Below are 13,267 nucleotides of genomic sequence, written 5' to 3' on the forward strand. Positions count from 1 at the left end.
TAACTTTGTAATTTGTCATTTTCTATAATGAAAATCCATATTTTCTTCATCTTTAAACTTGAACTGGTACGTTGTTGGTATTATTTTTCTCTAAATGAGAATTGCGGCTCAGATTTTGTAGTCGTAGGAGAAATAAAAAAGATGTTGGATAGTCATGGATCATATGCCCCAAATCTCCAGCCTCATTCGTTTCTGTTTGTTTCTAGGTGAATTGAGGACCTTAGCCCTCCTTGATCGTGAGGAGCAAGCAGTTTATAATCTTCTAGTCAAGGCCACAGATGGTGGGGGGAGATCCTGTGAAGCAACCGTTGTGCTCACATTGGAAGACGTCAATGATAATGCCCCAGAATTCACTGCGGATCCGTACACCATCACTGTGTTTGAAAACACCGAGCCTGGGACGCTCTTGACCAGAGTGCAGGCCACCGATGCTGATGCAGGTACCCTGAGTCAAGGAGGTGCTCTGCACTTGGGACGTGCAAGAAGCCTTTGGGGATCCCCTGGTAGAATCCTCTTCTTTTCCTTGAGCACGTGATGGAGCTCAGCATTGCTGTAATCATAACTAAGTAGTTTTTCTTTAATGTTTAAAGTCTTGGCAATTACATGCAGTGAACTTCCTGCTGCAGCCAAGCTGTAGCATGTCTAAGTTGTGGCCACTGACTTCATTAAATGATCCCCACCCCCACCCAGTGCTGGGGCTTGAACATGTAGCTTTCATAGGTGCTTGGCTGACATTTTGCCAACTTCATGGGGGTGGTTTTCTTGTAAATAAGTCAGTAGTGCTGTGAAATAGCCACAGCAGCACAGGAGTGTAACCAGCAAGTGCTCTTATTGTTCGAGCTTTATAAATTTTCAAAAATATTTGCAGAGATGATTATGCATTCAAACATTCTGATAGTGGAGCCTAAACTACCTTCTTGACTCATTAATGTTGAAGACTTTTTAAAAGTCACATTTTAAACAGTTCTTTGTCACTGAAGGTAAGTGACAAATAGTTTCTTTTTAGTAAGTCTTACAGATTCCGGCAGAAAGGGGATAGGGGCTCAAGAGACTTCCTTCCTAGCTGGGTTTTTTTAAAAATATATTTTATTAATGTATTCATATTGCATCTCAAGTGTTATCCCTTGTATCCTCCCATTCCTCCCTCCCTCCCATTTTCCCCTTACTCCCCTCCCCTATGACTGTGACTGAGGGGATTTCCTCCCCCTGTATATGCTCATAGGGCATCAAGTCTCTTCTTGGTTGCTTGCTACTCTTCCTCTGAGTGCCACCAGGCCTCCCCATCCAGCGGACATGGTCAAATATGGGGCACCAGAGTTTGTGTGAAAGTCAGACCCCACTCTCCACTCAAATGGGGAGAATGTCCTGTCCATTGGCTAGATCTGGGTAGGGGTTCAAAGTTTACTGCACATACTGTCCTTGGCTGGTGCCATAGTTTGAGCAGGACCCCTAGGCCCAGATCTGTCTGTCATAATTGGGAAGTTATGGCTTCTGTAGGAGGGAGAGCCAGCTTTCTTTAAGGATATGGCCCCTGGTTGGTCATCCACACTCAGGCCAATGGCCCCATATCCATGAGTAAAGGGCAGCACAAATTGGGCTTGGTGAGTTATTTTTTAAAAAAAGAAAAAGAAAAAGCGACCTAGGAGGAGCTAGGAGAAGTGGGCATAAATATTATCAAACTACATACTGTGCATATACCAAGTTCTCAACGAATTAATAAACATATTGCATTAAAAAATCATGGCTACTGTCATGTAGTCTTAAGTCAAAGAGCCCAAAAGTCAGACATCTATGGAATTATATTTTAAGTCCCTAACTTTGTAATGTGTAATTCATCTATATAAAAGTCTTTGGGTTATAGCTGCTTGCCCTTTATCATTTAAAAGCGCCCAGCATTTTTTAATTTCTCGCTATGAAACCTGATAGGATTTTGTGTTTTGACAGGTTTGAATCGAAAGATTTCCTACTCCCTGACCGACTCTGCCGACGGGCAGTTCTCCATTAACGAACAGTCTGGAATCATCCAACTGGAAAAGCATTTGGACAGAGAACTACAGGCAGTGTATACTCTCACTCTGAAAGCAGTGGACCATGGGTTGCCAAGGAAATTGACAGCTACTGGCACGGTGGTCGTATCTGTTTTGGATATAAATGACAACCCGCCTGTGTTTGAGTACCGTGAATACGGCGCCACCGTGTCTGAGGACATCCTCATCGGGACCGAAGTTCTCCAGGTGTATGCAGCAAGTCGGGATATCGAAGCCAATGCCGAAATCACCTACTCAATCATAAGTGGAAACGAACATGGAAAATTCAGCATAGATTCTAAGACAGGTAACTTTTCCTGTAAAGGAAGAAGCCCTCATTCCACACTGAGAGGGCTGGCTCATTCTGTCGTGCACGTCTCTCGATGGAAAGTGATGGACCCCATGTGGTCAGTGGGAACTGAAGTTATCTTTCTGTTGCTTAAGGTGGGATTGGAACGGTTTGGGAACCTTTGCACTCTTAATTCTACATGGTACCTATACTTACTTCCTGGCATAGCCACTGTAAATTGCAAGCCAAGTTGGAAAACTATTGACTCTCAGACAGTTTAGTGGTGATGCAAAGCATCTCAGTGTTGCCAGGGAAGGATGCTTAGTGGTAAAAACCTTGTGTAATTACTCATTCTATCCTGAATCAAAGGCACATGGAGAGCCTTCCCCAGTCCCACTAGCCTTTTGACCTTTTAGACATTAGTTCCTATACTGGACATCTGTGAAGTCCTTCAAGGTGACGTCATTACCATGCTCATTAACATACGCTAATCGAAGGAGATTGGCTTTCACCCAGCCAGCAGTGCTAAGCGTCATCCACCACTCACTCCCACGTTGTGAATACTGCTGTGGTTGTGTTGGCCTGTGGCCTAAAATACCTGTTAGCTCCAAGACATTGTAAAATGTAACCCCCTCAGGCTGTACTTAGTTGGATGTTTTGTGTGACTGTTTCTGATGAAGACTAGGTGTTTAATGTTCTACAGTGTGTATTAATATTTATTGCATAATGTTTTTAGAACTTTTATTAGCAATTCTTCTTTCAAGTAGGGTAGACTAGGTTGAGCCCAGGAGAAGTGTGGCAAGTGTTGTTAAATCAGTAAGGGATTTTGTTTTATTTATTTGACTGTTGAAACCAGGTTTTGATATGTTGTCCAGGTTGGTCTCAAACTTACAATCTTTGTGCCCCAGTCACTTAACTGCTAGTAGTAGAAGCAAAGTGTGATCCCTGTATTCCATTCTCAAGAGGATATTTAGTAAGATGAAGTAGAAAGTTGTCTTAGATAAATAATAACAATGAGAAAGAAACCAAAAGGCACTGAGTAGAATTTTTTTTTTTAAAAAGTATTAAACTAGAAGTCTGTAGTGAACTACATCAAAGAAGGAATAAGATCCACCATCTTATTGTTGATGGGAACAAGGGATGAAGTGCCACTAGGAATATAAAGAAAACAAAGGAAATAAGCAGGGATGTTAAGTTGGTAAAAATCATAATTTTAAATTATTGAGTTAAGCCAGAAAATGTACAAAATATTTTTTGAAATGAGAACTAAATGTGTTTAAAGGTGTTACTGTTGTAGTTGGGGGGAAAAAAACAGAAGTGCAGAGTGCTACAACTAATTCTGTCTTTCCACATAGGGGCCATATTTATCATTGAGAACCTGGATTATGAGATCTCCCATGAATACTACCTGACTGTGGAAGCCACCGACGGAGGCACGCCGTCCTTAAGTGATGTGGCGACTGTGAACATCAACGTCACAGATATCAATGATAACAGCCCAGTGTTCAGCCAGGACACCTACACCACAGTCGTCAGTGAAGACGCAGCTCTGGAGCAGTCTGTCATCACAGTATGTTCTTGCCTCTTCTGGATCTTGAAGGAGCAATTAGTACAAACACTCTAGTTCTTACACCGGGCGGGTCTGTTTAAAATATGTTGGAGTAGTTGTTCAGCCAGACGACGTACATAGCTCAGTGCTAGGACACTTAGTCCCTGTGAGGCGTTTGAGTCCTCACCTCTGCAAATTAACAAGGTCCTTGTTGAGCCAATTAGTGGCTTTAAGTAGCCATCATAAAATAACTAGCTGTCATTTCCTCTGTCCCTTGCTTAGCTGTCTTCTAAATGAGAATGATATTTCCTAGGTTATGGCTGATGATGCTGATGGACCTTCAAACAGCCACGTCCACTACTCTATTCTAGAAGGTAACCAAGGAAACCCATTTACAATTGACCCCATCAGAGGAGAAGTGAAAGTAACGAAGCCCCTAGACCGGGAAACGGTAAGCTTTCAAAAGGTGGATTTGAATCGGTAACAAAGTGCTAAAGATTTCCATTCGTATCCAATCGGTTTCATGTGAAGTCTCAAAAGAGTAGAACCTTCATCTTAGGAAATGACAAATATTTCAAATAGAAATATTTGAAAGTCGATTTAAGTTTCAGTTCTAGTTCTTCAGTTTTGTTTTGTTTTTTTTCCTGACTTCCCCCTCCCCCCCGCTTTTTTTTCTTCATTATTTGGGAGTCTTGCATCCTGCACCCTGACCACACTCACCTCCCACTCATCCCATGTCTGCCCCACCTCCGTCATGATCCCCTCACCCCTAAAAACCAGCAAGTCCACTTTGTGTGCTCCATGCTGACTGGACCATGGTCAACCTCCTAGTGCCCTAGTGGCCTGCCACCCATGAGAGAAAGTGAGTTTTTCTCCACCTGCAACCCCATCAACTGTGAAGAGTGGGCAAGAAGCAGGGGCCAGCTCTCCTGCCCACACTACACTGGAGAGGGACCAGGCCAGCTCTCCTGCCCACACTACACTAGAGAGGGACCAGGCCAGCTCTCCTGCCCACACTACACCGGAGAGGGACCAGGCTGGCTTTCCTCCTGACTTACTATTTTTGAATGGAGTCTTCCTAAAAGTCCGAGAAACATGACTATTGGGTATAGAAAAATCTGTTGTATTAGGCAGAGTAAAATGTGATTATTTACTTATTTAAAGCAGGGTGTCAATAGATAGGTCAGGCTGGCCTCAAACTCAACACACTTGCCTCAGTTTTCTGAGTGCCAAAATCTCAGTCACTGTACTTGACAGAAACTTAGTAAAACTAAAGAACCTATCTCTTTTTTAACATACTTGTATCCACTATGAGACAGTAGAGGGGATAGGTGCCCTGTGGTGTCCTCAAGGCTGTTGTGGTTGCACAATCGTGCTAGCCTGGTGTCCTACAGAACGGCACACTGTGATTTAGCCATTTTCCTGGCATCTCCCAACTCTCACTCTAAAGCTACCATATCTGCTTAACAGTGAAGCTGTCTCACTTGACTTGATTTCTTTTTGCGAGAGCCACAAATATTACCTTGAGGGATGTAAACGGCTAAGTATATAATTCAAGTGTGAAATTGAAGGCGATGACGGTGACCCCGCACACCTTGATATGTTGGAAATGGGTCTGCATGCAGGGTGAGAGTCAGCTCAAGTCTCTACCTCTGCCACAGCAAGATTTAGCCTCAGTTGAAGGTACCGCCTTTGGTATTACCAGACTAAGAGCTGGTTGGTCATTTGTCTTTTTTTTTTTTAATAGAACTGTAAGAATGTTCAGATCAAGCACTTTAATAAGACCCTTAATAAGAGACATCAAAGATTCTGTTTCTTGCTGATAACTATTTCTGTTCCCAAAATAGCACACTCACTCACTGGCCAGGAGTTTTTAATTTTAATTTTAGGGAAGTGTCTAGACAAAGGCTTAGCAAATGAGATCCGTGGGTTCCCAGTTGATTGGCACCGTGCAAATGGATGGGTGTCCTCTCTTTCCCTAAGATCTCAGGTTACACGCTCACAGTGCAAGCTGCCGATAACGGCAGCCCACCCAGAGTCAACACGACCACGGTGAACATCGACGTGTCTGACGTCAATGACAACGCGCCTCTCTTCTCCAGAGACAACTACAGTGTCATCATCCAGGTAAACAGGCGGCGTGCTCAGGGGGTCTGTGGCCTCCTTCATCTTTCACTGGCCCCAGACACTCACTTGAAATAGCTTGAAGTAGCTTGAAATAGCTTGCCTCTCCAAAGACCATGTGTCAGAAAACTGGGAGAGATGAGGCTAGAAGAGTCCCTGTCTTAGTGCAAAAGATGCGATTTACAAGGCATAGCTCACGCTTTATGTGGGGTGTGTGTGTGTGTGTGTGTGTGTGTGTGTGTGCGTGTGTGTGTGTGTGTGTGTTCTCTCACCATCCTAGGATTAACTAGGAAGAGCTTAGCCATTTTCTTGTTCCTGCTAATGCTCTCCTACCCCCATGGGTCCTAGTCCCCCTACTAACTCCCCCTTTGATTTCACTCCTCCTCTTACTACTGTCCTCCCTCTACCTGTTCCTGCCCTCTCCCGGTCCCCTCACGCCTCTACCTCTCTTCCCACTCCCATGATGTTTTAGCAATAAGGCTTTAGTGTCAGTATATTTCTCAGAAAGCCTCACGTGCGCCCCCCCTCCCCCCATCGTATCGCCGTGGTTGTGTTGATGGCTTTTTGTTCTGTTTGTCTAACATTATGTAGGAAAACAAGCCAGTGGGCTTCAGCGTCCTGAAGCTGGTGGTGACAGACAAGGACTCTTCTCACAATGGTCCCCCCTTCTTCTTTACTATCGTGAGTGGCAACGCTGACAACACATTTGAAGTGAACCAGCACGGGGTCCTCCTGACAGCAGCTACAATAAAAAGGAGAGTGAAGGACCGTTACCTGCTGCATGTTAAGGTATTGAAGGCTTCACGGGTTCACTTGTGTTTATAGAGAACGGCAGCTGGTGGTTCTCTTCGTGTATTTAGAGGGCTTTCTTACAGGAGTATGATTTGGGTTTTTGTCTCAGTGGCACTTAGGTTCCTCCTTCATAGGCAGAAGCGGGACTCGGTGTCCATATGAGTAAGAAAAATGGCCATCGTCCTCGCTGAGAGGTTAACACCTAGCAGTTTGCAGAGCGTTTATTAGAAAGTTGTACTAATGCTGGAGGCGACGTCTGTCTTTGTAGGTGGCTGATAACGGGAAACCTCAGTTGTCATCGTTGACGCACATCGACATTAGGGTTATTGAGGAAAGTGTCCATCCTCCTGCCATCTTGCCACTCGAGATTTTCATCACCGCCTTCGGAGATGAGTACTCTGGTGGGGTCATAGGAAAGATCCACGCAACAGACCAGGACGTGTACGACACTTTGACGTACAGTCTGGATCCCCACATGGACGGCCTCTTCTCTGTGTCCAGCACGGGGGGTAAGCTGATTGCGCACAGAAAGCTGGATGTAGGCCAGTACCTTCTTAATGTCAGCGTAACGGACGGGAAGTTCACGACGGTGGCTGACATCACCGTGCATATCCAGCAAGTGACCCAGGAGATGCTGAACCACACCATCGCGATTCGCTTCGCGAACCTCACTCCAGAAGAGTTCGTCGGCGACTACTGGCGCAACTTCCAGCGAGCTTTACGGAACATCCTAGGGGTTAGGAAGAACGACATTCAGATCGTCAGCTTGCAGCCCTCTGAGCCTCCTGCACATCTAGATGTCTTGCTCTTTGTGGAAAAGTCAGGTGGTACCCAGGATTCAACCAAACAGCTTCTGCATAAGATTAACGCTTCTGTCACTGATGTTGAGGACATCATCGGGGTGAGGATACTGGCCGTGTTCCAGAAGCTCTGTGCAGGGCTGGATTGCCCATGGAAGTTCTGTGACGAGAAAGTGTCCGTGGATGAAAACATTATGTCAACTCATAGCACAGCCAGACTGAGTTTTGTGACTCCCCGGCACCACAGAACAGCTGTGTGTCTCTGCAAAGGTAAATAGCACGTGTGTGTGTGTGTGTGTGTGTGTGTGTAGATGGGTGTTAAAGAATATTTTATTGTGGGGGCACTATAGAGATGGCTACTCTTCCATAAGACTCAGGTTCGATTCCCAGCACCCACACAGTGGCTGACGACCATTTGCAACTCCAGTTCCACAGGTGCCCTCTTCTGGCCTCATGGGCACCAGGTCCTGAAATGTTGCACAGGCATACATGCAGGCAAAACAACCCGTACACGTAAAATTAAACTTTAAAAATCTTTTGTTGTTGTTTTTTTAAAGAAGAAGAATGTTTCATGGCCAGACCTCATAGTATAGGCCTATAATTCCAGCTACATGGAAGGATTGCAAGTTCAAAGCCATCCTTGGCTATATAGTGAGTCCAGGTCAGCCTGGGCAGCATAGTGAGATTCTATCTCAAAATGAAACAATGGAAAAAGGGCTGGAGATAATGTAAGTCGGTGGGCAAGTGTTAGTCTAGCATACATGAGGCCCAAGGTTCATTTGACCTTCCAGAGTTCAGGCGGGGTTGGTAGGGATAGTGATCATTGTCTTAATCCCCACTTCCTCTCCCGTCTTCCTCTTGTTTTTCTAACTAAAGATGGAAAATGCCCACATGTCCAGCATGGCTGTGAAGAAAACCCTTGTCCCGCAGGTTCTGAATGTGTGGCTGATCCCAGAGAGGAGAAGTATAGCTGTGTGTGTCCCGGGGGCGGGTTCGGTAAATGCCCAGGTAAGCACACCCATGGCCAAGTGTCACATCGTTTCCAACACCCTTCACAGTGTTTCAATAACTGTCTTCTCCACTGGAGTCAAGAGTTGTATGTGCAGGTTGCTCATCATAACAAAGTAGAGAGTAGGAACTCCCCGATGGATCTGTTGCGCCTCCTCTCACCGGCTGGATAAGCCGCACGGCTCCATTTTTCCTTGTTTCTCTTCTCTTCAGCTTCTTGCTTTCGTCCCCTGCTTAGCTTTGGAAGGACACGTTTCCAGCCCGTCGTATGTGGCGTTCATTCTTTTGAAGAGCTGGACCAGCATTCAGTAACCATTCTTTATGTGTCTTTCCTGTTAAAAATTCTTTCAAGTTCATTTTTACGTGCTGGTGCTCTTCTCCATTTCGTGATACTCTGAAACTAGAATCTGCCGCCAAAAAACAAACAAACAAACAAAAAACAAACAAACAAACAAACAAACAAAACCCTTTTTAAAATTAGACGTACTGTTATATTAGTTTCCAAAATAGTTGACCCAGTAGTTCCCATTTCTTCCAGACATACATGAAGGTCTCCTGTCTCATTCTCTTCGTCGGTATTGAAAGCTTTTTCAGTCGGGCGCCATAGTTCCTCCCCTAGCGGGCCTGGAATACTTACTTATTTAAGGTTGTAACGTCTCTGGCTGCTCATGGAAGAATCTGTCAATTAGTGGTGTCAGCATCTCCTGTTGTGTGGCTTGCCTCTTGGGCTGTCTGTTTCTGAAAGCGTACTTGTGTATTATGAATATTATGAATATTAACATGCTTTTTATTACAATCTGCCCTCTCTTGTTATTGGCCTTTTATTCCATTAAATGTACCCTTTGTCATTTTGAAATTGATTTTTTTTTTTGTAAAGTCAGTTCTGCATAATGTAATTTTCGTTTCTGAAGGCTAATGTGGTTTCCGTCTTCTGGGAGGAGTGGGGTTGTTTTGTGTTTTGCTTGACGGATTCGCCAAACCACCTTGAGGCTACATCACTGTTTTTCTCAAATTGCCTGCTAATAACTTACACAGAGCAGTTTTATATTTAGCTCTGCTATTATTTTAGATGTATTTCTCTGTGATACAGTGCTCTCGTTCTCCTCCACGAGGAAAATCAGTTGTGCAAGGCTGTCTGTTAAAGCCAACAGACACTTTGCCCACTGCTATAACCTTAAATTAGGCGGGCAACGGCCTCTGGGGAGGGAGGAGGTTATACTCTCCTACTTTTAATAATATGCTTAAGCTTGGTGCTGATAGAAGTTCCTTCTCTATTCCGTAGGCAGTTCATCCATAACTTTTACTGGAAACAGCTTTGTGAAATACCGTCTGATGGAAAATGAAAACAAACTGGAGATGAAATTGAGCATGCGGCTGAGAACCTATTCTTCCCACGCAATAGTAATGTACGCTCGCGGAACTGACTACAGCATCCTAGAGGTTTGTCCTCGCCCGTCCTTTCACCTCAGGTTGTGGGAGGCTTTTTGAATGCGGGTTTTATTTCGTATTCTGATTGTCCCATTTGAAAACAAAGAACCTAAGAAAGTTCAGTTTATGCCGTGTCTCAAGAATCTGTGGCCTGCACAACTTTGACACTTGGGTTACAATAAAAAAAAATTTTTTTTTCTCTCTGCTGCCCAGTAGCATAGACATTTACTTCTCGTGTTCTGTAACAAACATTTTTAGACACGCGGCAGCTAACATTCAGGCCTCCTCATTTTATCTTGCTAATATTGGCATAGTTTACACAGAGATCCCACATGATTCCTTGCGTGCATGTGTACGCCGTGTGGGTTCAGTTAACTGTTAATTATTAATTACATCCGTGTTATTTTTGGATGTGCTTTAAGCATTTGGGAGCCCCCAGATGACCCAGTTTTTTGTGATAGATAAATGAGTACGTGCTCTAAGCTTAGCATCCAAACCCAAGATGGCATTCGTTTCGCCTTCGTTCACTAACCGCACCCTTCTTAAATAGATTTTGCACAGAGTTAACGTTGAAGACTGTATTCGATTGGCATGAACGGTGTTCATTCTGTTGTAGATTCACACTGGGAGACTGCAGTACAAATTTGACTGCGGGAGCGGCCCTGGCATTGTCTCCGTTCAAAGCATTCAGGTCAACGACGGGCAGTGGCACGCCGTGTCCCTTGAGGTGGAGGGCAATTACGCTAAGTTGGTTCTAGATGAAGTCCACACTGCGTCGGGCACAGCCCCAGGGGCTCTGAAAACCCTGAACCTGGACAACTACGTGTTTTTTGGTGGCCACCTCCGCCAGCAGGGAGCAAAGCATGGCAGAAGCACCCAAGTGGCCAACGGCTTCAGGGGCTGCATGGACTCTATTTACCTGAATGGGCAGGAGCTGCCTTTGAACAACAAGCCAAGGGCCTACGCACACATCGAAGAGTGGGTGGACTTAACTCATGGGTGCTTACTGACTGCCACAGAGGACTGCTCCAGCAACCCTTGTCAGAATGGAGGTGTCTGCCACCCCTCACCTACGGGAGGTAGGCGTCATAGAACCACAGCCGCTCACATGCCACCCGCGTGTGCATTTGGAAGCAGTATTCCCCAAATAGCATTGGTTCGCCTCTTTTTTTGTTCAGTGATGGCATCACGCCTTGTCTTCATTCACAGATAGTATAGTCAGAATTAAGTAGGCTGTGCTGTAACTTTGGGGTGGTCTAAGGAACCAGTGTTGGGTTACCATGTTCATTTTCCTTCTGCTGCAGTGGCCACGGCCAAAGATAAACTAGGGCCATGTCCAGTTTGTAAGGGAGCAAAGCGCACTATCTTGCCGCGTTCCCTAAAGGCGTATCATTGGAAATACTGCTTGTGGGTGTAAACGCGCTGTTGAGTGGCGTTGCTTGCGTGTATCTGTTTCCAACCTTATGTAATTATCATTAATGAAATCTAGTCATATTTCCTTCACTTCTCTGCTTAGCTTTTACAGATGAGGATACTAAGTTTTAAAATCCAAAATCTAAATGCTTCCAAATCCAGAGCTTTTTGACTGCGAATATATTATTATATTCAAATTTCCAGGGTTTAGGGCATTTGGGATATCAGGATTCTAGGTTAGGAAGGTTTCATTAGTAAAATCTTTTTCTTTTTTTTTAATTTCCTAAATCTAAATAAACTCAAGGCTTAAATCATTTCTGGTCCCAGCATTTTGGAGATATGAGGCAGTCAACCCATGGGCAGTAGAAGGCTTACCCATAGAGATAACTCCTGACCTGGAGAGAGTGCGAGTTTTACTGCCTTTCAAAGATACTGGGGGACTGTATTTTTACCTAAACGTAAAGATATAAGCAAACGGAATGTTTTCTGGTCCTTGAGTGACTGTATCTTTTATTCTTTTCCACCGTGTAGGCTATTACTGCAAGTGTGGTGACTTATTCCTAGGGACGTACTGTGAGGTGAGCGTCAACCCGTGCTCCTCCAACCCCTGCCTCTACGGTGGAACGTGCGTGGTAGACAGCGGAGGCTTCGTTTGCCAATGTAGGGGCTTGTACACCGGCCAGAGGTACGTTTGTTATATTTCTTAATGTATAGTAGTGTTAAAATATCTCAAGCATGGGATTCTGCATTAGGAAAGCTCACCGTGTGCTCTTTGGTTGTTAATGCTTTCTGTTTTTATTTGCAGTGATCTCATGAGGGTCTTTTTTGCATGTTTTGTTTTTTTTCCTTATTTAGATGTCAGCTTAGCCCATACTGCAGAGATGAACCCTGTAAAAATGGTGGAACATGTTTTGACAGTTTGGATGGTGCTGTCTGTCAATGTGACTCAGGCTTTAGGGGAGAAAGGTAAATGGTTTCTTTCGAGCTTCGTGTCTGCTGCACCTTTCCACGGTGTGCTGGCCATTCACACAGCTTTGTCCCCCTCGCTCTGCATCCCTCGAGAGTGTGACTCCCATTGGCGCTTTTATGACATACAGGCAAAAGACTGTATCAGAAAGATTAATATAAAGTGGGCAAGCCCCACTTCTGTACCCCAGAGCTATTATTTATAGATGAAGAATGTGTGGGTCCTTGGCAGGTAGCAATTGCTTGTAAACTGGTTGCATTTATTGTGTTTTCTAAAGCAGGTACCTGTGACACAGTGTCATCTATCCTTGAGAAAGTACCAACAACAACTTCTCACAGTGTTTTGTACAGCATGGATCCAGCATCTAAACCTTGCTGGTTTTCCCGTCTCTTGACTATACTGATTAGACTAATTTATTACACTATTTATACTAAACCACATTATAAGCCTAAGAGGTAGTTATGATTTAGATATTTAGACATTTAGATATCTCAAAAAATATGTGCCTAGATCTCGCAAGAGGAAAATGCATAAGAAACTAGCTTCAGGTGCCATTTCATAATTGACAAGTCATTTTTTTCAATTTTCTTTTCAAAAATTATTGGAGCCAGGCTCAGTAGCAAACTCTTTTAACCCCAGTACTCAGTTGGCAGAGGTGGGTGGATCTCTTGAGGTTTTGAGGCCAGCCGGGTCTACATAGTGAATTCCGGGTAAGCCAGAGCTACGTCGTAAGACTCTGTCTCAAGGACAAGAACGCAGCTACTGGGTACACGTGATGTTTAGGTGCCTTGCAGAGAACAATTGGATACGCCTCGCTCGGTGTCATTTGGAGGCTAGTGAGGTCCGCTTGTAATTATTCTCAGTCACTGT

General features: G+C 44.4%; 1 protein-coding gene across 5 annotated transcripts in view; it reads left to right on the forward strand.

The window, feature by feature from the left end:
* FAT1 (FAT atypical cadherin 1) overlaps positions 1–13,267 on the forward strand; it is a 121,714-nt gene that overhangs the window by 98,215 nt on the left and 10,232 nt on the right. For all 5 annotated transcript variants that reach the window (XR_014774855.1, XM_084758651.1, XM_084758653.1 and 2 more), the window contains exons 13-24: positions 207–440; positions 1,945–2,334; positions 3,672–3,886; positions 4,179–4,316; positions 5,849–5,992; positions 6,581–6,778; positions 7,050–7,851; positions 8,458–8,589; positions 9,872–10,029; positions 10,634–11,096; positions 11,962–12,115; positions 12,286–12,396. Coding sequence is in view for 4 of the 5 variants with exons in the window: in XM_084758651.1 (XP_084614777.1) it covers positions 207–440; positions 1,945–2,334; positions 3,672–3,886; positions 4,179–4,316; positions 5,849–5,992; positions 6,581–6,778; positions 7,050–7,851; positions 8,458–8,589; positions 9,872–10,029; positions 10,634–11,096; positions 11,962–12,115; positions 12,286–12,396 (3,139 nt within the window). In the remaining variant the exon portion in view is untranslated. The remainder of the gene's footprint in view (positions 1–206; positions 441–1,944; positions 2,335–3,671; positions 3,887–4,178; positions 4,317–5,848; positions 5,993–6,580; positions 6,779–7,049; positions 7,852–8,457; positions 8,590–9,871; positions 10,030–10,633; positions 11,097–11,961; positions 12,116–12,285; positions 12,397–13,267) is intronic.

The sequence above is a fragment of the Acomys minous genome, assembly GCF_964271855.1.
Source record: "Acomys minous genome assembly, chromosome: 15".
NCBI classification, from domain to species: Eukaryota; Metazoa; Chordata; class Mammalia; order Rodentia; family Muridae; genus Acomys; species Acomys minous.